This window comes from Trichoderma gamsii (genome assembly GCF_001481775.2).
Source record: "Trichoderma gamsii strain T6085 chromosome Unknown Scaffold_5.2, whole genome shotgun sequence".
In the NCBI taxonomy this organism is placed as follows: domain Eukaryota; kingdom Fungi; phylum Ascomycota; class Sordariomycetes; order Hypocreales; family Hypocreaceae; genus Trichoderma; species Trichoderma gamsii.
The window spans coordinates 169,571-197,390 of record NW_020171342.1 but is presented as its reverse complement, the minus strand read 5'-3'; the positions used below and the strand labels follow the sequence as shown (position 1 = coordinate 197,390).

At 46.8% G+C, this 27,820-nt stretch overlaps 14 protein-coding genes across 14 annotated transcripts; 8 read left to right on the top strand and 6 right to left on the bottom strand.

Moving 5' to 3' along the window:
- Positions 1–11: 11 nt before the first annotated feature.
- TGAM01_v201971 (hypothetical protein) lies at positions 12–817 on the top strand (the record flags this gene model as incomplete). Its single annotated transcript, XM_018800208.1, has 3 exons — positions 12–169; positions 225–390; positions 455–817. The coding sequence occupies 3 exons, from the start codon at positions 12–14 to the stop codon at positions 815–817; spliced, it is 687 nt and encodes a 228-aa protein (XP_018666350.1).
- Positions 818–3,791: 2,974 nt separating this feature from the next.
- Positions 3,792–4,757, top strand: TGAM01_v201970 (fumarylacetoacetate hydrolase domain-containing protein 2A; the record flags this gene model as incomplete). Its single annotated transcript, XM_018800207.1, has 3 exons — positions 3,792–3,983; positions 4,035–4,501; positions 4,553–4,757. The coding sequence occupies 3 exons, from the start codon at positions 3,792–3,794 to the stop codon at positions 4,755–4,757; spliced, it is 864 nt and encodes a 287-aa protein (XP_018666349.1).
- Positions 4,758–5,568: 811 nt separating this feature from the next.
- Positions 5,569–8,120, top strand: TGAM01_v201969 (hypothetical protein; the record flags this gene model as incomplete). Its single annotated transcript, XM_024548888.1, has 5 exons — positions 5,569–5,627; positions 5,700–5,714; positions 5,782–5,873; positions 5,935–6,346; positions 6,416–8,120. The coding sequence occupies 5 exons, from the start codon at positions 5,569–5,571 to the stop codon at positions 8,118–8,120; spliced, it is 2,283 nt and encodes a 760-aa protein (XP_024406291.1).
- Positions 8,121–8,504: 384 nt separating this feature from the next.
- On the bottom strand, positions 8,505–9,407 carry TGAM01_v201968 (glutathione S-transferase-2; the record flags this gene model as incomplete). The annotated part of the gene is made up of 3 exons (XM_018800205.1): positions 8,505–8,713; positions 8,787–9,018; positions 9,102–9,407. The coding sequence occupies 3 exons, from the start codon at positions 9,405–9,407 to the stop codon at positions 8,505–8,507; spliced, it is 747 nt and encodes a 248-aa protein (XP_018666347.1).
- Positions 9,408–10,104: 697 nt separating this feature from the next.
- On the bottom strand, positions 10,105–10,947 carry TGAM01_v201967 (hypothetical protein; the record flags this gene model as incomplete). Its single annotated transcript, XM_018800204.1, has 1 exon — positions 10,105–10,947. The coding sequence occupies one exon, from the start codon at positions 10,945–10,947 to the stop codon at positions 10,105–10,107; it is 843 nt and encodes a 280-aa protein (XP_018666346.1).
- A 638-nt stretch (positions 10,948–11,585) lies between these two features.
- Positions 11,586–12,104, top strand: TGAM01_v201966 (hypothetical protein; the record flags this gene model as incomplete). The annotated part of the gene is made up of 1 exon (XM_018800203.1): positions 11,586–12,104. One exon carries the CDS (start codon positions 11,586–11,588, stop codon positions 12,102–12,104), a length of 519 nt encoding a protein of 172 aa, XP_018666345.1.
- A 244-nt stretch (positions 12,105–12,348) lies between these two features.
- TGAM01_v201965 (hypothetical protein) lies at positions 12,349–13,495 on the bottom strand (the record flags this gene model as incomplete). Its single annotated transcript, XM_018800202.1, has 3 exons — positions 12,349–13,110; positions 13,173–13,421; positions 13,475–13,495. The coding sequence occupies 3 exons, from the start codon at positions 13,493–13,495 to the stop codon at positions 12,349–12,351; spliced, it is 1,032 nt and encodes a 343-aa protein (XP_018666344.1).
- Positions 13,496–14,003: 508 nt separating this feature from the next.
- TGAM01_v201964 (hypothetical protein) lies at positions 14,004–15,371 on the top strand (the record flags this gene model as incomplete). The annotated part of the gene is made up of 4 exons (XM_024548887.1): positions 14,004–14,067; positions 14,122–14,717; positions 14,772–15,306; positions 15,358–15,371. The coding sequence occupies 4 exons, from the start codon at positions 14,004–14,006 to the stop codon at positions 15,369–15,371; spliced, it is 1,209 nt and encodes a 402-aa protein (XP_024406290.1).
- An 841-nt stretch (positions 15,372–16,212) lies between these two features.
- Positions 16,213–17,202, top strand: TGAM01_v201963 (hypothetical protein; the record flags this gene model as incomplete). Its single annotated transcript, XM_018800201.1, has 1 exon — positions 16,213–17,202. The coding sequence occupies one exon, from the start codon at positions 16,213–16,215 to the stop codon at positions 17,200–17,202; it is 990 nt and encodes a 329-aa protein (XP_018666343.1).
- A 39-nt stretch (positions 17,203–17,241) lies between these two features.
- TGAM01_v201962 (hypothetical protein) lies at positions 17,242–19,757 on the bottom strand (the record flags this gene model as incomplete). The annotated part of the gene is made up of 6 exons (XM_018800200.1): positions 17,242–17,270; positions 17,322–17,401; positions 17,464–18,333; positions 18,389–18,617; positions 18,673–18,911; positions 19,024–19,757. 6 exons carry the CDS (start codon positions 19,755–19,757, stop codon positions 17,242–17,244), a joined length of 2,181 nt encoding a protein of 726 aa, XP_018666342.1.
- A 390-nt stretch (positions 19,758–20,147) lies between these two features.
- On the top strand, positions 20,148–21,726 carry TGAM01_v201961 (hypothetical protein; the record flags this gene model as incomplete). Its single annotated transcript, XM_018800199.2, has 2 exons — positions 20,148–21,131; positions 21,187–21,726. The coding sequence occupies 2 exons, from the start codon at positions 20,148–20,150 to the stop codon at positions 21,724–21,726; spliced, it is 1,524 nt and encodes a 507-aa protein (XP_018666341.1).
- Positions 21,727–22,064: 338 nt separating this feature from the next.
- Positions 22,065–24,182, bottom strand: TGAM01_v201960 (hypothetical protein; the record flags this gene model as incomplete). The annotated part of the gene is made up of 6 exons (XM_024548886.1): positions 22,065–22,693; positions 22,750–23,033; positions 23,095–23,316; positions 23,377–23,847; positions 23,901–23,972; positions 24,037–24,182. 6 exons carry the CDS (start codon positions 24,180–24,182, stop codon positions 22,065–22,067), a joined length of 1,824 nt encoding a protein of 607 aa, XP_024406289.1.
- A 485-nt stretch (positions 24,183–24,667) lies between these two features.
- On the bottom strand, positions 24,668–25,724 carry TGAM01_v201959 (hypothetical protein; the record flags this gene model as incomplete). Its single annotated transcript, XM_024548885.1, has 2 exons — positions 24,668–25,588; positions 25,647–25,724. 2 exons carry the CDS (start codon positions 25,722–25,724, stop codon positions 24,668–24,670), a joined length of 999 nt encoding a protein of 332 aa, XP_024406288.1.
- Positions 25,725–27,559: 1,835 nt separating this feature from the next.
- TGAM01_v201958 (hypothetical protein) lies at positions 27,560–27,799 on the top strand (the record flags this gene model as incomplete). Its single annotated transcript, XM_024548884.1, has 1 exon — positions 27,560–27,799. One exon carries the CDS (start codon positions 27,560–27,562, stop codon positions 27,797–27,799), a length of 240 nt encoding a protein of 79 aa, XP_024406287.1.
- Between the last annotated feature and the right edge of the window lie 21 nt (positions 27,800–27,820).

Below are 27,820 nucleotides of genomic sequence, written 5' to 3'. Positions count from 1 at the left end.
CCAAGGAAAATATGAGCGAAACAATTAAAGTCGGTGCCGTACAGGCAGAGCCCGCCTGGCTCGACTTTCCAGAATCCGTCAAGAAAGTTACATCTCTGGTTGAGAAGGCCGGGAAAGATGGAGTCAATGTCTTGGGATTCCCAGAGCTCTTTGTGCCTGGATATCCATGGTGGGTAACCTGTGACTTGTGATATCATCCTAGAAAGAAGTGCTGACTTTATTAGGAGCATCTGGACTGAGCCATATCTCGACAATGTGGGCATGTTCCACGAGTATATGGCCAACTCTCTTGTGAAAGAGTCGCCCGAGATGGACCAGATCCGCGAAGCTGTTAAAAAGGCAGGCATCTTCATCGTCTTGGGCTATTCCGAGAGAGATGGCGATAGTTTTGTACATTGCGCAATCTTTCATTGATCCTACCGGTACAATTGTACTACACCGTCGGAAACTCAAGCCAACTGGTGCGGAACGCGCAATCTGGGGAGAGGGACACGGAGAAGAGACTCTTATCAACGTTGCGGACAGTCCTTTTGGCAGGATTGGCGCTCTCAACTGCTGGGAACATTTCCAACCTTTGCTGCGTTATCACGAGTACAGCCAAGGCGTCGATATTCACATCGCAGGTTGGCCCCCATTCTTTGCTAGGCCGGAAAACATACCCATTCTTTACACCACAACGGGCGAGGGAGATCGCCTTGCCTGTCAGTTCCTGGCGATGGAAGGGGCCTGCTTTGTCGTTGTCAGCACCCAAGTGATGAGCGAAAAAGGCAGGGAAAAGTTGAAGCTGGCTGGAAGCCCGCATGTGCAGACCCCATGAGGAGGCTTCGCCATGATATTTGGGCCTGACGGAACGCCGCTGGTTGACCCAATGGATCCGGGGGAAGAGGGAATTCTGACGGCAGAGATTCAGCTGAGTACCATTGACTATGCAAAGCAGATGCTTGACGTCGTCGGTCAATACTCTAGGCCAGATTTGCTGAGTCTGAATGTCAACCTGAAGACGGCAAAGCCAGTGCACTACACACAAGACATGTAGGGCAAATTGCCTGTGCTCAGAGGCCAGCATGTCTTATGCAGCGATCTAGTCAGCTTTGGATAATACTTAGCCTCTCCAGTAACACACAACTGCTGCTCAAACGAACATCTTGATAAGAATATTTGGGCTCGTGAATCTTCTTTTCAGAGCGGAAGATAATAATATAATATGTTGTGATTGTATTAAGTTTTCAGTAATCTAGAGCTTGAGAAGGAGAATTTAATTCTTTTGCGAGAAATATAGGACTGAGAGAATCAATATCAATCCGAGATGCGCCATGGAATCCCACGAGAATGCCGTTGCCGCATTGTACGGTTTCAGAAGCGCCTCCATTGCCACCAGCGCTAAATGTTGACCCCTTGTCTGTAGTAAATTGAATGCGGTCCGTCCTATCAGCGCCCCAAATAATCATATCAGTAACTTTCTCAACCGTCTCGTCGTCGCTTAATTTAAAGCTGAATCTACTGTGGTGTAATCCGCGGTGATCTAATGTTCCGTAGCAACGGCTAGTCATCTGATCGCTCCAGGTGATCTGTATCGAACGCAGCACTTGCGTAGAACCCGTTGCCCATGAATAAGTTCCTCTCCAAATATCAAGCGACTGTATGAACAGTTTGTCGTCATCTGCTCTGCAGGCCCAGAAGGGTTGTCCACCACATCCGCCAACGGGTTTGTTGATCACAACGTTGTTCGCGTTAGATGTGTGAAACTTCTTCATCAATGGTCGAAGTCCGTCGATGTCTATGCCACACGATCCAATAAATCCCAATAAATAGCCACTACCAACATCTAATATCACTTGGTTCCCACCCAATCCTCCAGCCGTGAATTCTTTCCCTTTGTTTGTGGAGATCTCAATTCTGTCGACACGTGCTTTCCCGCAAAGGACAAATCGCGTAATTCTTTCTCCAAGGTCCAGCGATAGAGTTTTAACATCACCTTCATTACTGCCATATACTTGGCTTGGCCGATCGATATCTCGCCAATATAATCTGATTCCGCGCAAAATCTTCCACGACTGGGGTTGATTACTGACCCAAACCTCGATATTGCAAACAGGGGTATCGATATTGGATTCATTAGTGTGAAACGTTCGACCGCCGCTGCCACCGACAAAAGGATTTGGAACTATGTTGTCATTTTGAAATGCCATTTTTTATGGCAAGTTACTGGCCAAACTAGCAGGCTGTTGACCGAACCCAGCAAGACGCGGAATTAATATCTAGAACGGCTGGTTGCAAGCTATATAGTACAAAACAACCTAGGTTGACTGGTAGAACTAGTGGCCACTCGTGGTCAGATCACCGATCAACCTACGCACCCGCTCAAGCGAGGGTAAGAAAACCAAGTCATACCTCACATATGAATCAGGTTGCGGTCTCGATTGCCGCTGTCCCTGGCGTTCTGTCTCCGTTGTTTGTCCGCCTTGAGAGAATGCAATAATGTTTCATTTTTGTCCAATCAGACTACATCATGCAGGACTTATTGTATATAGTATGAAAGAAAAAAAAGTCAGGAATGGTATGTACTTATATAATAGGGATAAGGATACTCCGGCTCATGCAAAGTGCGGGGGAAGTTAAGGAAATCCCTCAACCGCTATGCGCCAAATGTATCCGAGCCTTGACGCGCACGACGCATTAGCAAGGTTAAGGAGGAGGACTCTTCCAAAAACTGGGGCCTTGTAGACGTGCTTTCTAGAGTAGAACAATTACGCGTGGATAATGTTGGCAGCTCATCCAGTGACTGTGCCATAAGCAGCGATGCAATTCCACCATCATCTCATAAAAGCCTAACTCGGCCGAATTTTGTTATGCTAGTACGCTCAATGCATGTACCAAATGGATGAGTTAATTCAAAAGTTAGCGCGTTCAGAGAGCGGCCCAGGTGCTAAATAGGGAAGAATCTATCATGCAGCTATCGAAGGCATATGCTAATTGTGCAGGATGTGTACGACTTGGTCTTTTTCGTACAGACACGCTACCTTTCGCTTAATTGTCGATGGCTGTTGTAAATCAGGCTGTCTTATTTGGGCTTAATCTGTTGGAAGTTCGCTCTCTGAAGATCTGGCTTGTGATTTCCGCTATATTTTAGCAGCGCTGGTTAACAAATGGGATGGTCGATGAGCAGCAAAGCCTGTCGAAAAGCGGTTGAAATGTCATTCATACTCGAGTTGGTCTATTTTGTATACTCGGGATGGTATTTCTCATGAAGAGAGATGCGTATGCTGTGCATTCTGGCTTCTTTAAATGATTTTGCTTATGGAAGCGCACGCGTTCCAGGGAGTTAAACGAGAAATGGCATTACTGTACTCCCTGCTGGGGTCCCTAAGAAAACTTAGTGGGCATTGAGTCGGCAATGAACCGCTGCAGTGGATTACTCCGGTAGATCCTCCGCAGTGTGGAGGAACGGTGATGGGCGGGGGGAATTTGGTGGAAGACCTTGGGTGACTTTGGTGCCGGAATAAACGGATAGTTCTTGAGCACGCGAATTGTATTGATACTGTCGTTTGTGCTGAGGCCGTTCTCGATAGAGAAAATGCAAGGAATCACTCCGAGCGGAATACCGAAGAGATGGATTTGAGCACTTTTTGTAGATAGGCTGGAAAGTTTCCTTCTCTTTATCAAGCTGGGTCGCTGTCATATTTCATCTATGCGCCTGCCACTGCCACTAATAGCAACTAGTAATGCCAGTCCATATCCGACACTTTATCCTGTTAGACAGTTGAATCCGCATAGTGTCACATCTCTTCTCAATGGCACCCAGCTGGACTCGTCTCATTCGGTTCGTGGCAGAAGAAGATGGACACATCCATCTGGGACAAGTGGACGAAGACATCCTGGATGTTGGCCTTGCAGCTTTCGAAGGTGTCCCAATTTCCGCGAAGCTGATTGAAGGGTCTTTGTACGACGGAGTTGTCTCAGATACGACCATGACTGTCAAACAGGTCGGTCCAAGATCGCTCTGCCCTCCTGGCTGCAATACTCATACAACATAGCTCTTACCGCCAATCTCGATTGACCAAGGGAAGATTATTCGTTGTCTCGGCCTCAATTATCGTGATCACGCCAAAGAGGCCAACATGCCGATTCCAGACGAACCGGTACTGTTCTTCAAGCCTCCGCACGCATTGATGGGTCCTTGGCCTGAGAAAATCAGGATCCCAAAGTTCGTTCAAGACGGATCCAGCGATTATGAAGCGGAACTCAGCTTAATAATATCTAAGACGGGCAAAAACATCTCAGAAGAAGATGCGTTTGACCATGTGCTCGGATACACCTGTGGGAATGACATTAGTGCTCGTACGGAGCAGTTTAAAAACAGCCAGTGGTCGTTCTCTAAAGGGCTGGATGCATCTGCACCAATAGGCCCCGTTCTGGTGTCTCAGAGAGCAATCGGCGATCCTCACAGTCTTAGCATCAGGGCCATCTATAACGGAACTGTTGTACAAGACTCAAATACTAGGTGCGTGAAGTAGTGAATTGTGTAGCGCTTCTGCTGATGGAGAACAAATAGCCAGATGATATTCTCAATCCCAAAGATTATTTCGTTCCTGTCGCAGGGCACGACTCTCGAGCAGGGAACAGTCATCATGACCGGAACTCCGCCTGGAATTGGATGCATGCGGGATCCTAAAATCTGTCTGTGTGATGGCGACGAGATTAGGGTCCAGATTGAAAACATTGGGACGTTGATTAATGCAGTGTATTATGAAAAGTGAATAGAAGGCGTAAGAATTGTGTAGCTAGATAGAAGTAGCTCAGAATTCACAAAAAGGTGTACCCTACAATACAAGATAAGTTGTTGTAATGGAATTACAGACAATAGCTCGTCACAAATAGATCGATATCGTAAGGCGAGGGTTGAGATGTCACCCATAGCCTCTTCTGAGAGAATCGAAGAAATGCGATTCCCATATGCCTAAGCTTGAAAGCAGCCATGGAACCAGTTCATTGATTCGTTGGTCGGACAGCTTGAAATGCCAATTGCTGCTGTTCATGTCCTACAACATTCAAGATGCGAAGTGACTCGGACTGACTCTAACCTACGGCCTTTACCTTGTCTTGGTTGGAAATTCTGGCTGCGGAAAGTTCGTGCCTCGGAAACGGCAGACAGCTTACGAGGCAGGAAGAACGCACTGCTCAAAAGGAAAGGCAGAGAACAAGCAAAATTGTATCACGCTTTTTACGAACTGGTTCCAAATTTAGCATAATAACCTGTTGTATAACATCCCACGAGGTTTAATTTCTGACAGAATAACACAGTACATCCTAGTCAATTGAATCTCTCCCAGTCACTCATTCTGCGCTCCAGTGAATTGTTTTTGGAGACGGCGATCTTCTTCCGCTTGCGGGGGGGGGGGGGGGTTGCGTATTATTAAGCCGGCCTCTCCTTCGGGCGCCTCTCCTTCGCGGGCGGCATCCTTCAAGGCATAACCGGCGGGGCATCCAGCAACCATCACCCCTTTGTAACAAACAGATCGCCACTGACCCTACCTTTATTATTTCTCACGGCGGGCTTTCGGATTGGATATGCCACGCGCTATGGAGTTCTATTCTACCACGTCTGTTGCCTGTTATACTTGCCGCAGGTAATACTAGCCCTTGCCGTCTGCCACTTTGTTCTGGATGTTTGTAGCAAGCTAACACTGTATGCTACATAGGCGTAAGATGAGATGGTAGGGCCTGCTTCTCTGTGAAGTCTTGTTTGCTATGCTTTGACTAAGCCCTGTTGCTGGTGTATAGTAGCCGCGATCGACCTTCGTGTTCATCATGTTTATCGCTGGGGAGTGCCTGTTCTTATCCTCACTCTACAAGAAAACCTGGTCCCAAGCCTGGTAAGACCATCGTCTTATTTGCCTTCTACAGGAAAAGATTTTGTTAATCATAATCATGTAGGTAGTATCAGAGCGGCATCGCGTAATCATCGGGGGTCGAGGACGATGGGCACGTCAACTAGAACTAACAGTTCCATGCGCGACTCTAACGGCGGTGTAATGGGCGTTGTCGGTCGTACAGCCCCTGAACAAACCCCCAATGCAACTCGCTCAGACTCTCTAGAGGATACGTCCGGGGAGGACCTTGGGCGATTGACGCCAACTTCTAGCCAGTGGTCACGCGGCACCGCGACGGTTTCGTTGAGTCACCTAGAATCGATATCGCTCTCTGATATGATGCATCCCTCTCATGATATACCTTCCTCTCAGCAATCACCGGATGAAGTATACACCGAAGCTTCTAGATCATCGGCAGAATCACAAAGGGCTGTCTGGGAGCTCCTCGAGGTTTCGCAGCAAGTATATGACGAACTGTGGGTAACTCTCTTGGCATTATTATAGTTTGCGACTCTGCTAACAAATTTAATCGCGGATTAATCCAGCCTTCAAGCGTATTTTCATAACATGTCGGCGTTTTCACTGTTTTACAAGCCAGGGTTTCTCGCCAAGCTGAGTGCTGTATCATCTGATTCAGAGTCGGCCGCTCTAGTGGCATCAATGTTCATCTTCTCTTCCCGCTTCCTTCATGATTCAAACAAGCGGGGGTGCTCAGAGTTTCAACATCAAGACTATGGCCCACTTCCGACCCCAGAGACCTTTCACACGCTGGCACGCAAGTTTATCGCAGCTGCGCTTGATGAGTCTTCTGAGGATGCCCCATCTCTGTGTGCCTTGCAGGCGTTGATTCTCAGTACATTTCACCAACTGTGGCAGGATGTTCGAGGCTTGGCTTGGAGATCACTTGGACTGTGTATACGAGTTGCCTACGAGTTGAATCTCCACAAAATAGACGCTGAAAGAATTGCTAACCAGAACGACAACTCTGCATACGACAAAGAACAATGGATTCTGGACGAAGAACGTCGAAGAGCTTGGTGGGCAATATGGGAACTTGATGCCTTTGCCTGCACAATCCGACGGTTGCCGACTGGGCTTGATTTGACGCAAACAAAGACTTTCTTGCCAGTCAGTGATGAAGACTGGTTCGGAGGGACCTGCCAGCCCAGCTGCTGCCTGGATGCTGACCCAAAGGCTCGATGGAAGATGCTTGAAAACTGCGCAAACCAGAGTTGGAAGTCATGGTATATTGTGGTCAACTCGATGATGCGAGACGCTCATCTTCTCTCGTATTGTCGCGGAAGATACGGCACATCTGGAATAATACGAGAGGAATTGAAGACGCTTGAAGAGTCTCTCTCTTCATTTAGGAAAGCTCTACCAAATCAACTATCCTACTGCAACGAATACCTTGGCTTTCATTCCAAGATCTCACCGGAGACACAGCCAACTCTAACTAATGATTGCGCCACATATAGCTTGTATATGATGACGCAACTAACAAAATTCATGATTTACCACTACCAAATGTTCTGGGAAGGCCGAACAGCGGGGTCAACATCTACTGTGGGCCTTACCGAAGATTCGACAGACCAGCAGCACCCACCACCGACGTATAATGTCAATATTGAAGCTTGGAGCCGATATCTCGAAAGCGCCGACAACATCCTTCGCATGATACGGAATAGCAGCCCTTACCACGTCCGTTACGTGAACCCACTATTTGCCAGCACCATATGGCTTGCAGCAGTTGCGCAAATAGTAAGCAAGGTCTTTAACCCCGAGCCTTCAAATGCGCAAACTTCACAGTCCAAGCTTGAGGTTTTGCAGCATAATTTCGACAGCTATGTCTCATTCTGGGGTACTTCCAAGGCTCTACAGCATAAGCTCAACACTTTGGAAAGTCGTCTTCAGTGTATTCGCCGGCGACAAAGCAACAGTTACTCTCATAGTACGGACAGCAGGAACCCTTTGGCGAGAAACCAATCCCATGGCCCGACGAGTAGACAGTCTCTCGGAGTGAACTCTGGCTATCAAGATCTTCTCTTAGACAGTACAGCTACAGGTTCTACAAGAGCGGATGTTCCACTTGATCCGACGAGTAATTTCTATTCGTGCGGTCCCTTCGGATTGCCTGCGGATATTGTGAACAGTGCGTGGCCGATGGATCTGACCAGCATGAAGTACAACCCTTCTGATGTGTTCAACTATGACGCTCTGGATTTTCTAAATTACTCATTTAATGGCTAGTCTCGATATTTCAACTAAAATCTTCTAGCTTACTTTGTATTTTGTGCTTTGAGAACATTAGCGATCTACTGGGGTTGCAAATCCCCACAACCGAATGGCAACGACCAGATACCAGCTACGCCATGTTAAAAAATGTATACTTTGCAACTTAGTTGAGCGGAATATAATAAGAAGCCAACATACTAATCTCCAGTTATATCACAATTTGGGCTCGTTTAGGTGCATAAGAAGAATATTCTTTCGCCAGCAGCCTTTGTTAATAGACCTTATAACAACGTTCTAGTACACTATTTTAAGCGTATATAGTTTACGTCTATGGAAATTTTTGTTATAATACCAAAAAGACGCAAATGTTCTATTGATGTCCAAGTTCTACTCAGAGACTCATTTTTGCGCATCCTGCTTCAGTCCATGTGCAATCCAAGCTTTGTTGCTAGCGAGAAGCTGCTTCAGCTTCTCAGGCTCCTCCAGCACTTTATTCAAATCAGTGCCACTTGGGACGTTATATCCCTTTTGCACTGCTGGCCGCGACGCCATTCTCTTGTGCCAAATCTGCAAGGTCGGAAACTCTGTGAGATCAATCTCAGAGAATTCTTTTCCATGTTAGCAGAGTTCATTAATAACCCAATAAAACCTGAGCGTGGAAAATGATTGACGGTTACTCACTTGCTGAGTTCACCCAGCACCAGAGAGCTATGTCTGCAATGGTGCATTTATCACCAACCAGATAGTCATATCCGGATTGCGCAAGGTTATTGTCGACTGTACGGTACAGACGTCTTGTCTCGTTTTTGTATCGGTCGATAGCGTACGGAATTGGCTCAGTTGCCAGCGAGTAACGGATGAAATGATTAGCTTGGCCCTGCATTGGACCTACGCCCGCATTTTGGAAGAATAGCTACAGTAAGAACAATGTTTAGTATAGTTTCATGAGCAAACAAGCCGCCCTATGGCCAGATTGTAACAGGATTTGTGACCCACCCAGTTATTCGTTTCATAATACTCCTTGCTGCCTTTCGGATACGATATTTTATGCTCTGGGTCATAGTTTTCGACCAAGTATTGCTGAATGCTGCCCGACTCAAATAACGAGATGGGAGTTTTGTTTGGCAATTCATCCGTCAGGGCAGGGATTCGTCCATTCGGATTGATGGCAAGAAACCATGGTTCCTTTTGGGCCAATTTCCCAAGATCCACGATTGTTATGTTATACGGAAGGCCAAGTTCCTCGAGCGTGATTGAGACCTTGTGGCCATTGGGAGACTGGGCAGTGTAAAGATGAATCATTGTTCAGATTGAAGTGTCAGCCAACCGGAAAGGCGATATAGAATTGTGATCTAGGATGCTGTTAATTTAACCCAAGGCCAGACATTCATGTGTACCTATTAAGCTATATATATATGTATTTTGTCTCATGCGTATTCTACCTTTGTGCGTATTCCATCTTGACAAGTCATCAGGATTCTACAGTTGCGACATGTTCCCACCACTGATTAACAATCCATTATGTCTGTGGCGTAATGTTTGCCTGTAGCCTGACTGACAACTCGAAAGGCGAGTAAATTGAAGATACTACAAAGCTTGAAGACAGACCAGAGAATCTCGTAAGCAAGATGATAAACTCAAGCAAGGGCCATAGCCAGACTATCAATCAACATAGCATTAATCCTCCGAAACTAGTTGAACAATTCCTCCGACCCCTTTAGCTTGCAGCCATGAGGCCCCTGTAGGGAGTTCGTCCGGCGCTACTGTCTCGCCTCAAAAACGCGGGGTAGCGTCTTGTATCTTGGAATCTGTGGATGTTTGTCGAGATCCTTAGCCGCATTGGCCTGCAGAATCACAGAGGAGCGTTGTAAGTATTCGCACATATAAAATATAATAGTTTCGTAGGTATTCTGTAGGATACTAATTATAGAGATCTTACAGGACATTGGACATGAAAGCAGCTGCGTGTATTTTAATTGACTACATATGAGGTACTCTACTACCAACTAGCCTTGATCCATAAAGGGTCAGTTGGAAACGACTCTGGATGTTGAATTATCCAGTCAGCAACTTGAGTGCAAGGCGCACACCAAATGCGAGCATCTTTAGCGACCAGCTCTACCACTTCCCTCATGGCCTGAAATTTCTCTTCGCTGGTCTGAAGTATGGGATGGAAGAGAAAAGATATGTACGCATTGGATGCCACGGCATCTTCCAATTGCTGAAGGAATTGATCTTTCAAGACTTTGGGATCAAATACATCTTTTTGGGCCCCATAGAATTGTCTCAATCCAGAAAACTCGTTCATATAGAAGTAGGCATCAGTAGTCTTCCAATGAAATGGTAGGATGACAATGTCGCGCGTGATTGCGGCCCTTTCTGCAGCTGGAGATATGTAGCGAATCCCATATTTATGCAGATAATCGTACGTGGCGTCGTTGATTAGGCCACCGGGAGGTCGAAATCCGGCATAATCTATTTCCAGCTTTTTCGCATCTGCAAAGCTTTTGTCAAAGTTTGCCTCTTCCTCTTGTGGTGAGAGTTTGGACCACGTTTCATGTTGGTAACCATGCCAGGCAAGTTCATGCCCGCGGTTAATGATATCTCGACCAACGGTAGGGTACACACCCAGGCTCCAGGTCTCGAAGAAAAACGTCGCTTTGACAGCAGACTCGTCAAGAATCTTCAGCATGCGCGGCAGCGCTTCTATGACGGACGAGTGCTGCCCAATTGGCTTTTGGGAAGGCCAAGTACCACTGTTTATCTCTTGAGCTTCGCCGAGGTTATCTACTGTGAAGCTCACAGCTGCCTTAGCATTATTGGGCCAAGGAGAGCTGGCCATTTTTGACCTGGTTCAGCCGATGTCGACAACGGTGTGAGAAGGATGGATAATTGGCGGCCATTCTGATATCCGTAACATCATTAGTTATCAAGAATGGCTGGCTATATATTGGTTCGGCAAATGAAAGAGACGTACGCTATGACGACTTATTATCTGACATGTAAGATATTTTGTTGCCAACGTATATTTGAGGGGTCGACCGATACATTTGTTGGCTGAGAACTTTAAGATGCTATTGGTGGCGGATGAGTTCGGGAAGAACTAACGGAGGAATTAACGGAGGAATGGGCATATTTAGCTTTGATGTTGATCTCTGTGTGTACGCACCACTAATTTTCCTATTGGATAAATTTGCTGTGTAGAGGGTGCAGTCTGCGGTGCTGAGTACGGAATAACTTAATTATCGATGATGTTAAAGACGGGCGACGCTAGAAATGATCTTGAACCGATTGCCCGCCTCGCTTGGTCTGCTTACCACTTCTTTTTCCCCCTTTACATCGCAGCTCTATTTACCGACTAGAGTAAAATTAAGTTTTGCTTCTACTCAAGTTTGTGATAAAATCAGATTGCCGCCCCATTGTCATTTGGAACAAATCTCCCTTCTATTTATTTCTGCTTAAGCCAACTCACCTGCCAACATGCCTGCAAAAACATCCCTCCAGCCACGCGGTCTTAACCATCATGCCTATGCTACTCTAAATATGGACGAGACACACCACTTTTGGACTGAAGTCATGGGCTGCAAGTTTCTGGGCGCATATGCCTTTCCAGAATCTGGCCACGATAAACCGATTCCTGACAGCTACGTCCATAGTCTCTATGGCATGTCTGACGGTTCCGCTTTGGCCTTTTTTGAACTAGGTCATGGTTTTGAGAAGAAAGACGATGGGATCCCCAAATACACAAAACATCTTGCTCTAAGTTGCGATAGCAAGGAGCAGGTGAAACAGTGGCATGAAAATTTCACTGCGCACGGCCTCGATGTTATAGGAGAAATTGACCACGAGGGAATGTGGCTTTCTATTTATGTGACTGACCCTTCCGGCCTCGTCATCGAAATTACGCATCAATCGCACACGTTCGACGATAACGATGCCGCAGAGGGCTTAGAGGTTTTGAGGCAGTGGCGGAAGGACAAAATCGCTTCAAAGGAGTGAGGCTGACGCCGTTTAAATGACATGTATCTATATCGCGATCTATTAATTTTTTTTTTTAGCAAATCTTTCGTGTTTCTTCAATCTGTGGTTCAATGTGCTAGACCATGTGGCATGAGCATATGTAATTATTCTAGCAAAAGCCAGTCTATTAGGACTAGGCTGCAAGTATAGTCTATAGCAATACGCTCGCCCTTGAGCGTACAAAAGTTAGTGAAGCCATGAAGTAGTTCATTGCATGTCATCCTCAAATTGAAGCCTCAGAGTCCTTGACCAGTGTAATGTACTGTTGAAGCTGTTTCCTCATCGTGTTCTCGAAGGAAGTAAACTTCCACCCAAAAGCTTTCTCGCTGTCTGATGCGTCCAGTTTCCATCTTCTAGTAGGCAGCGATCCTGTACATTGAAGCAATCCACTTTCGACTTCTCGTGGAAAATGCTTTCGGGCAACGTCCAAGGTGGAATTCCACTCAATACCATCCGGTGTATCAGAACTCAGGATATAGTCCTTGTTCCCAGACACTGATGGCTTGATCGCATCCACATGAGCGAGTGCAACATCGTCTACAAAGACAGGCACTCCCACAAGCGGTGCTTCCATGACTTTACCTTGGACGATTGGCATAATCATGGCGCGAGTTCCCACGAAGAATGATTCCAGATCCGTCGCCCAATCATCCGGCCCTATGACAACTGAAGGAAGTAATTGAATAATGTCAAAGTGGGGTTTCTTCTGCGACAGGAACTCGTGAACGTGCTTTCGGGCAAGGGCCTTGGATGCCCAGTATGCCTCCATGGCATTGTGATATGGAGGTGCAGTGTCCGTATTTAGGTCTCGAGATGTGAAGACGGTGTCGACGTCGCTACTGGCGAGCCAAGATAGGGGAATCAAGGTGACAGCCGAGGAAGTAATAACTACTCGACGTACACTAGGTGCGTTGAGAGCCGACTCGAGCAGTGACGACTCCATATCAAGAGGCGGCTGGACGATATCTCGGCTGTAATCGTCTGTCTGTCTAAATTTGTAAATAAATAATGCCAGCGCATTGCCAATGGAGAGAAAGTTGGACGCACCTCTTTAGCGAGTGGAGAGGCAAGATGGATGATTGCTGAAATGCCGTCCAAGACTGGATCGAAAGCCCCAGATTTCCCTAACTCTGGTATGACCACAAATTCAACACCGCTTGTAAGGCCTTCCATAAGAGGGTGAGATGTAATCTTGGAGATTTGCTCTTCTTTGCGTACAACGCCACGAACTCTGTAACCCTGTGAGAGAGCAATGTATAGGACCTTGAACCCGATATACCCTGTAATGCCCGTAATCTAGCATTGAAGTTTAGTTGGCAGGTTGACTAAGCGATAACAACAAGACTTACAAGAACTGTTTCCTTGGCCATTTTGAAGAACGTTTTAAATAAATTACTGATTTTGAAGTTAATTTAAATGAAGAGCAGTAAAGGGTAGGCCTGATGAAGGGGTATGAGAATTTGTGACACGAGTTGCAATTGGGTTGACAGAGACGGATTCACGTCACGCAAGTTTGTAGGTTCGAGTATATATACATAATTGAAACAGTCTCCAAATCTTCGGGTAAAAGCTACCAGCGAGAACAATAGGACCAAATATGGCGTTAACTTCAGCGGTATAAATCTTCTGGTCCATTCACGCTCGCTGTGATACTGCAAGTAGCAAACCGAGGTAGTATGCCCAAGTAATCAGTGCAACTACCAAGACTAGTTTCTACGAAAATTGGCTCTAGGCTTGCGCTAGACAACGGCAGAGATCCCTGCTGTGGCACCTTGTTCACTGTCCAAGAACTCTTAAATAGCGTCCATGCTCGGAGTTCCGGGTACGCTCCATAACTCGACCTTAAACAGTCTCAGAAACAGCACAGACAAGCCTTCAATGTCCTCACATCCAGCCCTCACTGACTTGCGTTGCACTAAATGTGCCGTGACCTTTACGCAAAGTGTGTCCCTCCCATTTTCTACTTTGACTAACTGGAGCTAATGGGCATGTCAAGAGTCGTCGTTAGTACGCCATTCCAAGCGGTGCCTAGCAAATGTTCGCAGTGCTCCACGCCAGAAATCTTGCGAGCAGTGCATCCGTGCCAAGTCCCGCTGCACGCTGACGAGGCCTGAATGTGAGCGCTGTTTGGACAAGAGACTCTCTTGCTACTATGCGTCAAGGCAACGTGGGAATCATGGAAGTAACAAACGAGATGCAAGACAATGTCCAACTCCTAGTGCTTCAGAATCATCATCCGCTCCTGGCAGCTCTACGGATCTACTATTAACCCACAGTGACTCAACAACCGTTTCTCTCAAGCTCCAGTCCCCTGTCGACCTCGGGCCGATGGGCAGATTTCCAGGATTAATACAGAGAGCCGGGAGCATTGAACAGCATGCCTTGCAACATACTATCCGAGTACTGAGAACATATCCACGCATGCTATCAGCGCAGACGCAGCTACCGCCGTTTGTACATCATCGCCAGACAGAACGAAGTGTGCTGCCTCTAGCCTTAAAAAAATGCCACGACATTCTCGCTCAGAATGAGCGTCAGCAAAATTCTCTGCAAGAAGAAGTCATGAAAGAAATTGCGAGTTTAAACAAGATCGTCAGCGTCTTTCTTTCCAAGCCTCCCGTCGCCGATGAAACTAATCTAGCGCAGAAAACGCTTAGAACCGCGGAAGATCTCCTTGCATCTGCACAAGCCTTTGTAATCTATGCAATTTTATGCTTGTTTCCTGATGAGGGCTCTATGCAGCCCGAAATTAACGAAGAGCAACTCATTCTGGATATATCCGAGTTTTCGCTCCAGCTAGCATCTAGCGGCTTGGCTTTGCACGAAGAAACAGTTGATAGCCAAATTCCCCAATGGCATGATTGGGCAATCATCTCGGCAAAGAGGCGCACCATCCTAACTATTTATATGCTGACTTGGGCATGGTCTGTTTTGCGTAATTATCCTTCGTTCTACTGCCATGAGCTACAGTTGATGTTTGCACCATCTCCAAAGGCACTTTGGCAAGCCCAGGCTGAGACAGAATGGTTATCGCTGTATCGGAAGTGGTTACAAAGGTGGAAGGGAGATGGGTACAGGATTGGAGAATTGCTTTCAATTTCACCAAAGCAGATGATCGATAGGAGGACAGAGGATTGGCTAGAAGAAGTTGATGAATTCGGCATGTTATTAATGTCTCAAGGTAAGAGTTAACCTTGCATCCTGGCGTACATGAAATCTGACACCATGCTAGTCAATGCTATATAGCTGAAGGAGTTATCTGCGGGCATACAGCAACTTGAGAAGAAGGGTAAGTACCTCAACATGCTTGAGATCTTTCTCTACTGGCATAAAGGAAGCTGTAGTAGGGCAGGGCACAACATAGTGGGGGATATGACATGTACTGTTCTTGCTCAATGTAACAATGCATTCCTGCATGTTAATGTGATTGCAACAACTGACAACTTCTAGTGTCCCTGCATTGCAGTTAATGAACATTCAACTTCAATCCAAGCCTTGACAACAGCTATTGGCGGAGTAGGGATGGCAAGTGTGCTGGATAAAGCAATGGATTCCTACATCATGCTTTAATATCGACCTTCTCCTGGCACCGTCAGCGGTCAGTTATTGGCCCTACCAAAGTTAGTGCCAGATGATCCACAAATAACAAGATGACGAGGTTTCTGCAGCTTGAAAACAATGCTCAATGACAATGACTCCCCTAATATGAATTACACGACGCATTGGCGCGGTGTAAAAGCGACTTGTAAATAATTCTTTATCAACAGAGTTTTATTATTACTTCGCCTTTGCACTTAGTCTCGGCCAAGTTTGAATTCTATATGTAACAGCTTGCTTCGCCAAACATCGGAGCCCGGAGTTCCGTGTATGTGTTGAAAATATCCACCTTCGTAGAAAAGACCAGTTATTCTTACAGTTGACAATAATTTCCATTTGTATTTCAAGCATTTATCTGAGAATCTGTTGAAATATATAATATGCATTATATCTTGGGACCAACAGCTCTCGAGCATTCACTTGTCTCACAACAACTCTTGAGCCATCGAACAAACCTCGTTACAACTCTTGCTACCGACACTTCAGCACCATGGCCAACTTAATCATCTACGGCGCCACTGGATACACTGGCCGACTTGCATCCGAGTTTGCCAAGTCTGACAATCTCCAGTTCACTGTAGCGGGCAAGTCAGAGAGTAAGCTCAAGGCCCTTGCCGCTTCCCTCGGTGTTGAGTATCGCATATTTGCGCTTGGTGACCCTAAAGTCGTCGACGCCGCCTTACAAGGGGCCCGGGTTCTTCTGAACTGTTCGGGCCCGTTTTTGCACACGGCTGAGCCCTTGATTGAGGCATGCATTCGCAATGGGGTCCATTATCTGGACATTGCTGCCGAACTGGACAGCTATGAGCTATCTGAAAAGAAGCATGAAGAGGCCAAAAAAGCCAACGTTATGCTCTTACCAGGGTGTGGGGGTAGCGTTGCTATGCTAGGCTGCCTAACCAACTACATGATTGAAGGTGTAGCCAACCCAATCAGTATCGATATTGCCCTCCACGTCGCCGGCCCCATGTCTCGAGGTTCGGCCATCAGTGCAGCGGAGAATTTGACATCAAAGTGTCTCAAGCGGCTTGATGGAAAACTAGTGGATCAGGATAGTGGGCAGACCATTTACTTCGATTTTAATGATGGCAGAGGCAGCGTGTCCTGTTTTCCGGCAACTTTACCCGACGTCATCACAATATGGAGATCTACCAACATTCCAAACATCAGAACATTCGTTCATGTGGCGGGAGATGCTTTTCCCACTGAGAATCTGAATTCCCTGGCGGAGGGTCCAACGGCTAAGCAAAGAGAGAGCAACCCGTATCATGTTGCAGCTACTGTAACTGGTTCGGACGGAGCAACCACTCGTGCCGTCCTTCACACCGTTAATGGCTACACGTTTACACCGCTGGCTTCTGTGGAAGCGGCGAGGCGAGTGCTGATGGGAGAGGTGAAGGCAGGTTTTCAAACGCCTTCTAGACTTTTTGGCTATCGCTTCGTGGAAGCAATAGCCGGATCAACTTTTCGAGATCTTTGAGTGCATTCATCTGTCGAAGGTAATACTAAACAGCAGTTATTATACTTGGGTGGTATCATAGAAGAGTACTTTATTAGACGTCAGCACAGGTGTCAATCAACATCATTGTCGATACCTACCATTCATGATCTCGTCAACGTATGCAATGGGTGAAAGATCAGTAGATATCCATGGAAATTGTTGGCCACCATCCAGAGAACTATATACAATAGTGAGCAATCCTGTTCAAAGTTTTCCTGAATTGTAAATGAGCCTTCCTACATTTGATCGAACGCGACGGATGTTTGGTCGGAAATGGGACAAAGATCTGTAGCCATGATACTTTCCAGAATTTTGGCTCCATTAGCATCCAGTTGTTCTTTGGAGATGCGAGATGCCTGGTCAGGAGCTGTGGTTGGACATGGGGTGTTTCGAATGGTCTCTAGCAGAGTCATCAGCGCCTGGACGTGTCTCGTAGACAGCCAATGAGGCTCTCGATTTGCATCTATGCTGGCATCGCGTTGGCTGGCCCTGAAGAGAACGTCGAGCACGCTTTTTTGAAGCTCCTGAGATTTTGAATCATCCCGTGTCTCCTCCCAGATGCTGAGTAGTAGCATGGATGTAAGAGTAGAGTGAATCATTGACCAGCTGCGTAGCGGGACAATACTCAGGGCTTCAAACTCAAGGAATCTTTCTAATACATTCTGCAGGCCCTTTTTCGCTCGAACGATGAGCAACCGATGAGCGTCAGTCTGCGATATTGGGGTGGATTTGCTGATAGCAGGTCGACATAAAAAGCAGATGGTAAATGAGGTATTGATCTGAAGTGCAAGATACTCGAGAAGCTCTCGTAGATTCCTACACGAGTCCCGTGTTTGTAGGTACAGTTCGGCGTGTGAGCTACAATCGTCTATTGCTTGCAGGAGACGTACAGAACATTCTGCGTCTGGGTTACTCTCCGTCACTTCAAAGCAGATGTATGCTATGGAGCGCATGACTTCAGTGTAGGAGAGGGGAGAGCTGGGAGTGCTGCTGCGGTGTAGGTTTTGCACTTGAATGTGGGAAACGCTTGTCGGCCGGCCGTGGCATACACTGAGGAAGCAGTCCTGCCATACAATGGCAGCCCTGAGGTTGAGAATCAGCTGAATGAAGCTTTATTCTAGTGGCTGTTGCATCTTTGGCTTTCAAGATAGCCCAGTGAACGTACCATAATGCCCTCCTGTTCCTGATATCTGGTTCTAAATGGCCAGCACCATGTTCGGTGTGTAACCCAAGCGCCTGAGCTAGCCTCACAGTAGTCCCTAGGAGCACCCAAGCACCATCGGATTGACCAATATTTTGCAGAGTGTTGCCTAGTATTAATAGGGTCTGCACTGCATCGAGAGACGGTCGTAACATATAGTTGGCCAATTGTAGGACTAGAAAGGCACGTCGCACTTGGTAAAACGTTAGTCGTCCAAGAATGTATTCCTGCTTGATAGCTTCAATTACCAAAATCCCTGGATGCCTCGGATCGTCGAGTGATAGGCAGAGATGAGAAATGGGAGCCGCAGGAGAGGATGGCGAGGAGCAGAGCAACAAAGGTAATTCCCTCATCACTCGACCAAGATTCCGAAACATGTAGTTTGTCCTGTAGCTGCCCGGCCGCGCAACTTTCGAGGTATGTACAGACACGGACCTCAAAGCGGTCGATATCAACTAGGAACGGCATAAATGGATATGCGGTATGTCTGTAGGAAGGAAAGAACCTATAATGCAACTTGATAAGATAGACGCTTTGATGCAGTAATATTATGTATTGGATACGCATGATACTGGAAAAGGTATGAGCAGCTTCATTACCTGTGAAACTCTTCGTTCTGGGGCGAGAGCTTTACCAAAGTCTCCCATCTCTGCTGAGCCGTCGGGACTGTGAACAGAGGATCGCTGCTAACTGAGTTTTGGAGGCCAAGAAAAACGCGCGCATCTCGAATCCTGGAGGATGATGTCGGATCAACAGCGCGTTGCCGCAGCATGGAGACAATGGAGTTATCCCCCTGATATGTATCGTCTGCCGGTGTAGACTCTTCGCCATTTCCAAAGCTCAGCGAGTTCTCTGCATTGGATTGGCTATCCGAAGGTTCGAGAGACGGTGTAAGCAAGGTGACATCTACGGGCTCTTCAGAGTTACCGCCAGCCACTGGGATAGCCTGTAGAGAATCATTATCAACGCCAGCCCGACGACGTTTACCACGGCGCTTGGTCGCTGAGAAGGAATAGGAGCAAATCTCGGGGTGGCCCCGCCTCTGGCAAGTGCTGCACGGCTGGGCATGATTGCAGCGAACCTTGCGCCGGTGGCAAGGATAGCAGGCCTTTTCAGTGGGTTTGCGTCCTCGGCGCAGGATGTGGTCGATTTCCTCTCGGTCCATTGTACGACTGAAGGATTTGTAGGGTTCGAGGAGATTCTGGCTCCGAAAGTAGTGAATCAGAACATCATGGCTAGCATATCCTATGTGCCCATCATTTTCGGCGCTCGGCGCCCGGCTATCTCGGCGACGCGGCGTCGCCCCACGCAACAACGACCGACTATTCCTCATTTTCTAGTGCAGTTGACTAGGAAATGGGTCAAATAGAGAGGAGTAGTCATACCAATAGTGAATCAAACGTAATAATAGCTTATGTGGATAGTTTTGGTTGTGCTAACAGTCACGGATGAGATGCTTGTCTTCCTTCGCATCAAACCTAATTGTTGTGGTTGTTCTAAGGGTCTCGGTCTCGGAGCATCTCGGCCAAGTGGCCATCAGTCTGTATACGACGATGGCATCGTTTTTGTCTAGTTATGATTATAAAAAGAGTGAAAAGAAGCGTGCAAACAACGAAAAGAGCTACAGCCTTATCAGGTCGTCTATATTACTGCACAAGAGCATATAGGAATTCAGTTGCTCAGCAATTGTTCTAGTAAACAACCAGTCTCTACATCATCGATTATGGCTTCTACACCGGATAGAGACCCAGAGCCTCCACACCTGAGCTTCCGCTCTTTCGTGGATTCTCTTCGAGAGGACAATGATTTGGTTGAAGTCAATGACCCCATCGATCCAAATCTCGAAGCTGCAGCCATTACTCGCCTCGTATGTGAGACCAACGACAAGGCACCGCTGTTCAACAATGTTATCGGGGCCAAGAATGGCTTCTTTCGCATTCTCGGCGCTCCTGCTGCGCTGCGCCCGTCCAAGGCTCAACGCTTCGGGCGTATCGCGCGGCATCTGGCCATGCCCCCTGACTCCAGCCCAGCTGCCATTATGGAGAAGCTGCTCTCTGTTGATGTTGAAAAGCTAGTCGATCCTATAGTGGTCGAGTCGGGTCCAGTCAAGGAGAACAGCATCGAGGGCAACGATATCGACTTGAATGCCATTCCCGCGCCCATGGTACACGAGACTGACGGTGGCAAGTACATCGGCACGTATGGGGTCAATATCCTCGCTTCGCCCGATGGCAAATGGGCCAACTGGTCCATTAATCGAACCATGGTGGTAGGGAAGAACACACTGACCGGGGCCTGCTACCCGCCGCAACACAACTGGCAGATCGTCAACAAGTGGCGCGAGATTGGGCAAGATGCGCCCTGGGCTTTTGTTCTCGGAGTGCCGCCTGCAGCTGCCATGATAGCGGGAATGCCTATTCCTGATTCTGTCAGTGAAGCTGCTTATGTCGGAGCTTTAAGCGGAGAGCCCCTGAAGCTTGTCAAGTGTGACACGAACGATCTCTACGTCCCAGCCAATGCTGAGATCGTCTTCGAGGGCACCATCTCCGTGACCGAACAGGTGCCTGAAGGTCCATACAGCGAGATGCATGGAGTCAACTTTCCCGGAGACTCCAAGATGATGCCAGTATTCAAGGTCAACAAGATCACTTACCGCAACAACGCCATTCTTCCCTTGTCGGCTACGGGCAGACTGACTGACGAAACCGTGAGTAAAAGACAAAGCGGACATTCCGTATCTTTGGCTGACCAGTTTGTGACAGCAATCTATAGGAGGTCTACTGACGGCCGCTGAAATCCTCAAGCTCTGTCGGGCTTCTGACTTGCCGGTGCTACAAGCCAGCTCGCCCCTCATTTCTCAGTGCACTTGGGTCGCGCTTCAAATTGATGGGGCGCGCCTCCGGGCCATGAAGACGAGTCCCAAGCAGTTGGCAGATCTTGTCGCCAATGTAGTATTCAACTGCAAGGCTGGAGTGCCGTTCCACCGCATCCTTTTGGTCGGTGAAGACATCGACGTCCATGACGATGCAGATATCATGTGGGCTTTCTCTACGCGATGCCGGCCTGGATTAGACGAGTATCCTTACGAAGATGCCAAGGGCTTTGCACTCATCCCGTATATGGGCCATGGGAACGGCAATCCCACCAAAGGCGGCAAGATGGTCTGTGATGCGCTATTCCCTGTCGAATATACTACGGGCAGAAACTGGGTCAACACCAGCTTTCGTGAAGCGTATCCCAAGCCCCTTCAAGACTCGATTGTGGCCAGTTGGGAAAAGAGAGGATTCAGCAAGCTGAACTAGGGTACGACATCCCTGGGTATAGTCCTTGGAATCGATGTTTATATAGAGGCATAGGTGTCAGTTGATCAATACTTGCGTTGCGCGCACTCCGCAAAAAGCCTCGACACGGTGATCTATCAGCTTTGTAGTATGCAATTTCTTTACACGACAAGAAGATTTCTCATGGCTATTCTTTCCTATGACATCGATATACAAAGATAAACACTCTTATAGATCAAACCGATCACTTTTCTATTCCAAACATGCGCCCTGCTATTCAGTCGATCAACTCATGCACGACGCTAGCTAGATATGCTCGTAGACCAGTGCTGGATTGGAGGCGACTGTCATTGCTTTGGCTATAACTGTGAAGTATCTATAATCCAGCTCATGTCTAGAAAATTGAATGCCTCATCTTGTACTACTTCTTCCTCAGGAACATTTTTTAGGATCGTCGTAAAGGACATGTCATTATCCCTGCTACACAGGCAGTTACCTGTCGTATGACTCTCACTGCCGGTGTTTCTTGTTGTCCAGTTCAAACAATGCTTGAAAAACTGCATCATTTTCCAGAAATAGTCGCGTCTGTCTTTCCCATCCTCTGTTTTTGATACCATGGTCTGCATTTTGTCTTTGAGAGGCGTAAGATAAGTAGAAATGTCTGCGCAGTCGCGCAGTTGGCCCGGTTCTCCCACAGCAATGCCTCCAAGTGTGCCGGCGGCCAGTACGAGAATGGAATATAAAAGCTCTGATTCCTGGAACAGAATAGTGTGTTGAAGTGTTTGTCGAGGTAAAAGCACGTATTCTTTGATATAACTCTGCGCTGTTTGCACGCATGAGAGTACTATATTGAACCGCTGTAGTGATGAGCACCAATTGCAACAAGCGCAGTTGCCTTGGTCGTGGAGATCTCGGTGCTTCATAGGAGCATGAAGACCAATCTCTTGTATATACACTTGCAGGTAGAGACATTTCCTTTGAATCAAGCCTGCAATGTTAAGTATTTAGTATGTACTATCGATAATGAAGTCACAGGATACGCACTGTTTGTCTTTGCCTCCGGCGGAAACTGCTGTACTAGTTGATCAATCTTCCCTCTGAAATTTGTTATCGTAGCGTTAATTTGGATGTAATCAAAATTTTGCATTGGCTCCTCATTGCTGTATTGAAATAGTTGGTCAATTTCTTCGGCCAGCTTCTGCAATTTCACAAAGCATGGGAGCAGTTTATCCAATGCAGCTTGTGAAATGCACGTCAACAGCCTACAGCATTCTGCGATATTGCTACTGTACTTGAGATGTGTTGGCTTTCTCATTGCCAGCGCGATGCTATCAAGCAAGAAGCGTGAATGAGTGTACTAGCTACATGAACCATATCAGAGAGGCTTACCAAGAAGAAATGTAGTAACAAGCGACAAATGTACGCATACTCTCTATAACTGAATAATAATTCTCGTTACCAGTCGACAAATCAAATGTCTCTCGATGTTGTAGCAGAATGTCTCTGAGAAACTCGTCTGGAGGGCCAAGCCTAAGCTCTACTGCCATTGTAACCGCCATTTGAGATAACTGGTAAATTTGTTCTCTAGCAGGATGGAAGTAATGGTGGTTCCTAACGGGTTAACATTAGCATATGGACTTGAAAAGAGGAGCAGTGCCATATCAAGCTTACCAGGTGAGAAATACTAGTAATCCTTGCAATAAATCCATATTCTTCTCAGCGTTAAGAATCACTCTGTCAGCTAGCATTTTCCTAAATTCTATCTCTAGCTGTGTCTGCAGATGATCTCGAGCACATGCAGTGAGGATTGCAAGGAGGAGACAGGGTCGCTCCCATCGCATACATTCTAGATCAGCATGAAAAGGAAGCACTATGAGCGGAAATTCCGCCGATGCGACAAAGAAGTCTGCTAGCAGTTGATTCGCTTCATCAGCATCGAGGAAACCCATGGAAATCACGTCTGGGTGAACATTGACCAAGTCTGTCGCAAAGTCTAGCTCCGAATTTTCTTTGACAGCACTACCTGAACTCAGGTTGGTTGAGTTTTTGAGCTCTTTATTTAATTCTGTCTTTTCAGACATCGACGATATGAGGGTCACTAGCCCTTCAAGCTTCTCTTCGACTGCTCTTGCTCTCGATCTCCTGCGATCAGTGAATTAGTCTTGACTTGACGAAGATGAATGAAACGGGCCTACGGTTTTGGCCTAGCCCGTCGGGGCCGAGCAATGGCTTGCTCGAACATGCATGCCGTCCCATTGATGCTACATCTGGATTGGCTGTTATTGATTGGATCTCGGCTGTAACGAATGAAGAGGATGCGTGTCAAATCACCTTTTACATGATTGGGGCACGTTGGCGTCGTCCATATCAGGGATACAGCGGACCTTGGAGCTCCTACAGGCCTCGCAAGATCGGCGAAGGTTGCCTGTTCTCCTGACCCCGAAGTGCGAAGCTCCGGAAGCGATTGTTCCCTCCATTGCCACGTGTCAGCAATCACGAAGCTAGAACAAGTTGCTATGATGCCAAATGTAGTTTTGCGCAGCTTATCGGCGCATTGCGAGGGCTTTCCGTGAGGTTTCAATGAAAGGAGCTCGTGAAATGCCCCTAAAAGATGCTATCGGAATCTCGGTACAGTCAGCGAGCACCGAAATTCCGGAAGTCCTCTTTTAGGCGTCAAAATCATACGCTAAGTTAGCCCTGCTCCGCTAGACTTTTACTTTGGCATACAGTGATGAGTATCTCCATTTTACCAGCTCTTGAACATCAGAGAAACTCCTTTTTGCGTAGGTATTGTAATTACATATACACACAATTAAAGCTCTCTTGAAGTGTATCTTATTAAGCGACTCAGTAGTCTTCTATTATTATCCAACTCCCTCTGTACTCTTGGCTCAAGCTAGCCGAATAATTAGCTGATTCAAGCGCCACCATATCGCCAAACTACATTGCCCCGAATAGTAATCTAATAAAAGTCTCTGACTTTTTCATTACATAGATTCCAGAGTTTTGCACCAGAATTCCTTTGTGAAATCCCTTCTTCCACTTTTGTGACAGTCCCGCCGACGTGTCCAAAAGGAACTACAAAGCACCCATTTCTTTCGGCAACCGTGTCCGACAGGCCAGCGTAAAGCTCTGTCAGTGCACCAAATCGCGGCGCATAAGACATGAGATTATGAAACGCCTGAAGGTACCATGGAGCGTGGCGGGCAATGTCTGTCTTGATTCCCCCCGGATTGAAGGCGCAGCTGATGATATCGGGATGTACCTTTGCCATCTCAGCCGCGAGAATTGCGTTTGCAGCCTTGCTTTGAGTGTATCTCATCGTGCGGCCTTTGAAGCCCTGAAATCCAGGAGGGCTCAATTTCCAGTCTTCCCAGACTATACCGTCTTCTCCCGGAGGCGCCACCGCAGATCCAGAGCCAGCCCAGCACACCCGAACAGAGCCCTTTGGCGTGTCCGGATCTCGAGCCGTTTGAAGCATTATTGGAGTAAGGTGGTGTTGCAACAAGTAAGGGCCGAAAACGTTGGTTGCAAAGGTGAGTTCGTGGCCCTGTTTACTGACACTTCCTTCTGGAACTATCATGACTCCTGCGTTATGCCAGACGACATCAAGACGTGTTTCGAGCTTCAGAAATGATTCTGCTGTCCCCTTGACACTAGATAAATCCGCCAAGTCAAGCTTGAGAAAGCGAAGGGCTTCGCTTTGCTCGGAAGAGCGTGGTCTCATTCCCAGCGGAGGCTCCGAATTCATGATGTATTCGATTGCTTTCTCCCCCGATTCTGGAGACCGCGAGAGAAGATAAACTTTGGCAGCATTGGCATGATATAGAATCCTGGCCAACTCCAGACCTACACCTCCAGTACCTCCAGTGACGATAAATACCTGGCAAAGAAATATATCAGTAATAGTAATATCTTAGGAACGATTGCTGCAGCCTTACTTTTCCTCTGAGGCTAGGTACGTCCTTTTCCAGAAAGGTCGGTTTACTGGGAAAATAGGATCGTAGAAAAGTCGCCATGAGTACCTGAAATATCAATTACGGTGTAGAAAGTGAAATGCTGCATCATAGAAACTTGGGGTATGCCATAGCTTTATAGCAGGCTGTTGAATGGTGATTCTGGAATTTCGGACTGAATTTCGGACTGAATTTTGGACTGAAACCCGAAAATGCATCCCAAGATAGATGCAAGCATCGGAAACTCCGAGCCAAAGTTCAGTGCCGGGTGCTGATACGGTCCGAAGTTGTCATTGGACTCCACTAATGAGATTGTTAATTTGTCACTCTTCTTATACTATCATTATTTTCTATACTTGAGTACATGAAGGGATAAATATTGTATTGACACGGTCTAGGATGATTGTACTGTAGCTTAGATAGAATGGGTCATGAAGCATCTTGTGGTAAACCTGGCAGACACTCACGCAAGCTTTACTACTTGATGGAATCTCGGATTACAGCTCACTGAACTATTTCACATGACCAATAGTCTTTCCAAATTGCAATTTAATCCATTATATTGAATGCATTATTGATGTTTGGATGCAGTTCATAGGATTTCTTCCAATAATGAATCTTCTTGCCTTGCTATAATAAACCAACGTAACCTTTGTTCCTAATCCGGCAAATTGTGGTTACCATCTTTTTCATGCTACATACATATTAACACTTTATCAACTTTTTTTACTATGAATTTCGAAAGACTCACGTTCATTTAGCAGCTGCAAAATGGCGCAGCATAGCCAGCAGGCCATGCACAGCAAGATGAAGGACAAGAAGCAGCAGTCACCCACTGACGGCCGTTGCAAACAACAATACTGTGGAAGTCGTTGGAACAGTCATATCCAGAACCACTGCATGACTGGCCCGGGTTATGTGTTGCCAACGCGATGGCAGCGAGAGAGCTGAAAAGTGTAAGAGATGAAAGCTGCATGACGGAAGAGGTGGTTGGTAGAATTGATTTGGTAGGCAAGACTGTAAAATGCGAAGTATAGTAGAGCAATCAAAGACCCTGAGGAAATTATAAAACAAGTTCAGGGAGCCAGGACAGAGTATTTATAACATTCTCTGCAATGCCATCTCGTTCACCAAGCCACTTATTAATCAGCGGCTGTGAGAAGAAATTACACTGGAATTAGAAATGTCCATCTTTCGACAACGCCAGATCCTTCGTGCAAAGTAAAGCCACTGATCCTTCATGCAAACCTGAAGTTGTAACCCTATATGCATTCCTACAATTAGCAATTAAAGCGACCATCCGCCTGCGATCCATCAAAAGAAATATACGTTGCCTGCGTCTGGCTTGAAAGGGAAAGGACTTTTGAATGAGCAGACTATAAATAAAAATGTGCCAAGAAGCTTTCAGCGTTTCCAAAGCTTTGAACCAATCAGTCATTCCAAACAAGTAGCTTTTATGTCATATAGTAACACTAGAAATCCCACGAGCATGCACTGCAACCCAAAGAGGTGAGCTCGGCATGTCGGGTACGGTATATCGGGCGCTATACGGATTTATCTGCCGTCCTTGGGAGCATACTGATTTAGCCTGTGCTGACCACAATTGGTGTCTTCTAGACCGTCAAGGTTGCAACGCAAATAAACAAAGAATCAAGGTTAAGTTTCTAAAATTGGTCTATCTTCCTTCGCATATTCCTTTTCCTGAATGACTTCTCTTACACGGTACCACTTTTTCTAGACTACAGGTTACGCTGAATGTCCCGCGCATGTCAATCTGAGCAGAGGTATGGCTATTAGACGGCAGTTTTGGTAATCAGCAATAAATTCGAATCATAATGGCCATCTATGCGCCATCTGGACTAGACTCTATCTTCAATTGGCGAAGGATCTCTGTTCCCATGAATAGCCCCCAATGGGATTTAAGCCGCTACGACAGTTGCATTGGTACGTACCATCAGAAAGCTCGTTGGATGGCTGGGTTCATTATCCCGGTGCTTGAAGCTCTCAAGACAAGGCGAAGTGATTCAAACTTGTTATTTCCAAAACACTTCTTCATGGTACAAAGAGAAGAGGTGGCTATTCTTGAGCGAGCGAATGAACCGTATACGCCCACGTTCAGTAACCGTCCTGGCCGCTGAAAAGCCTGCCCCAAACATTGT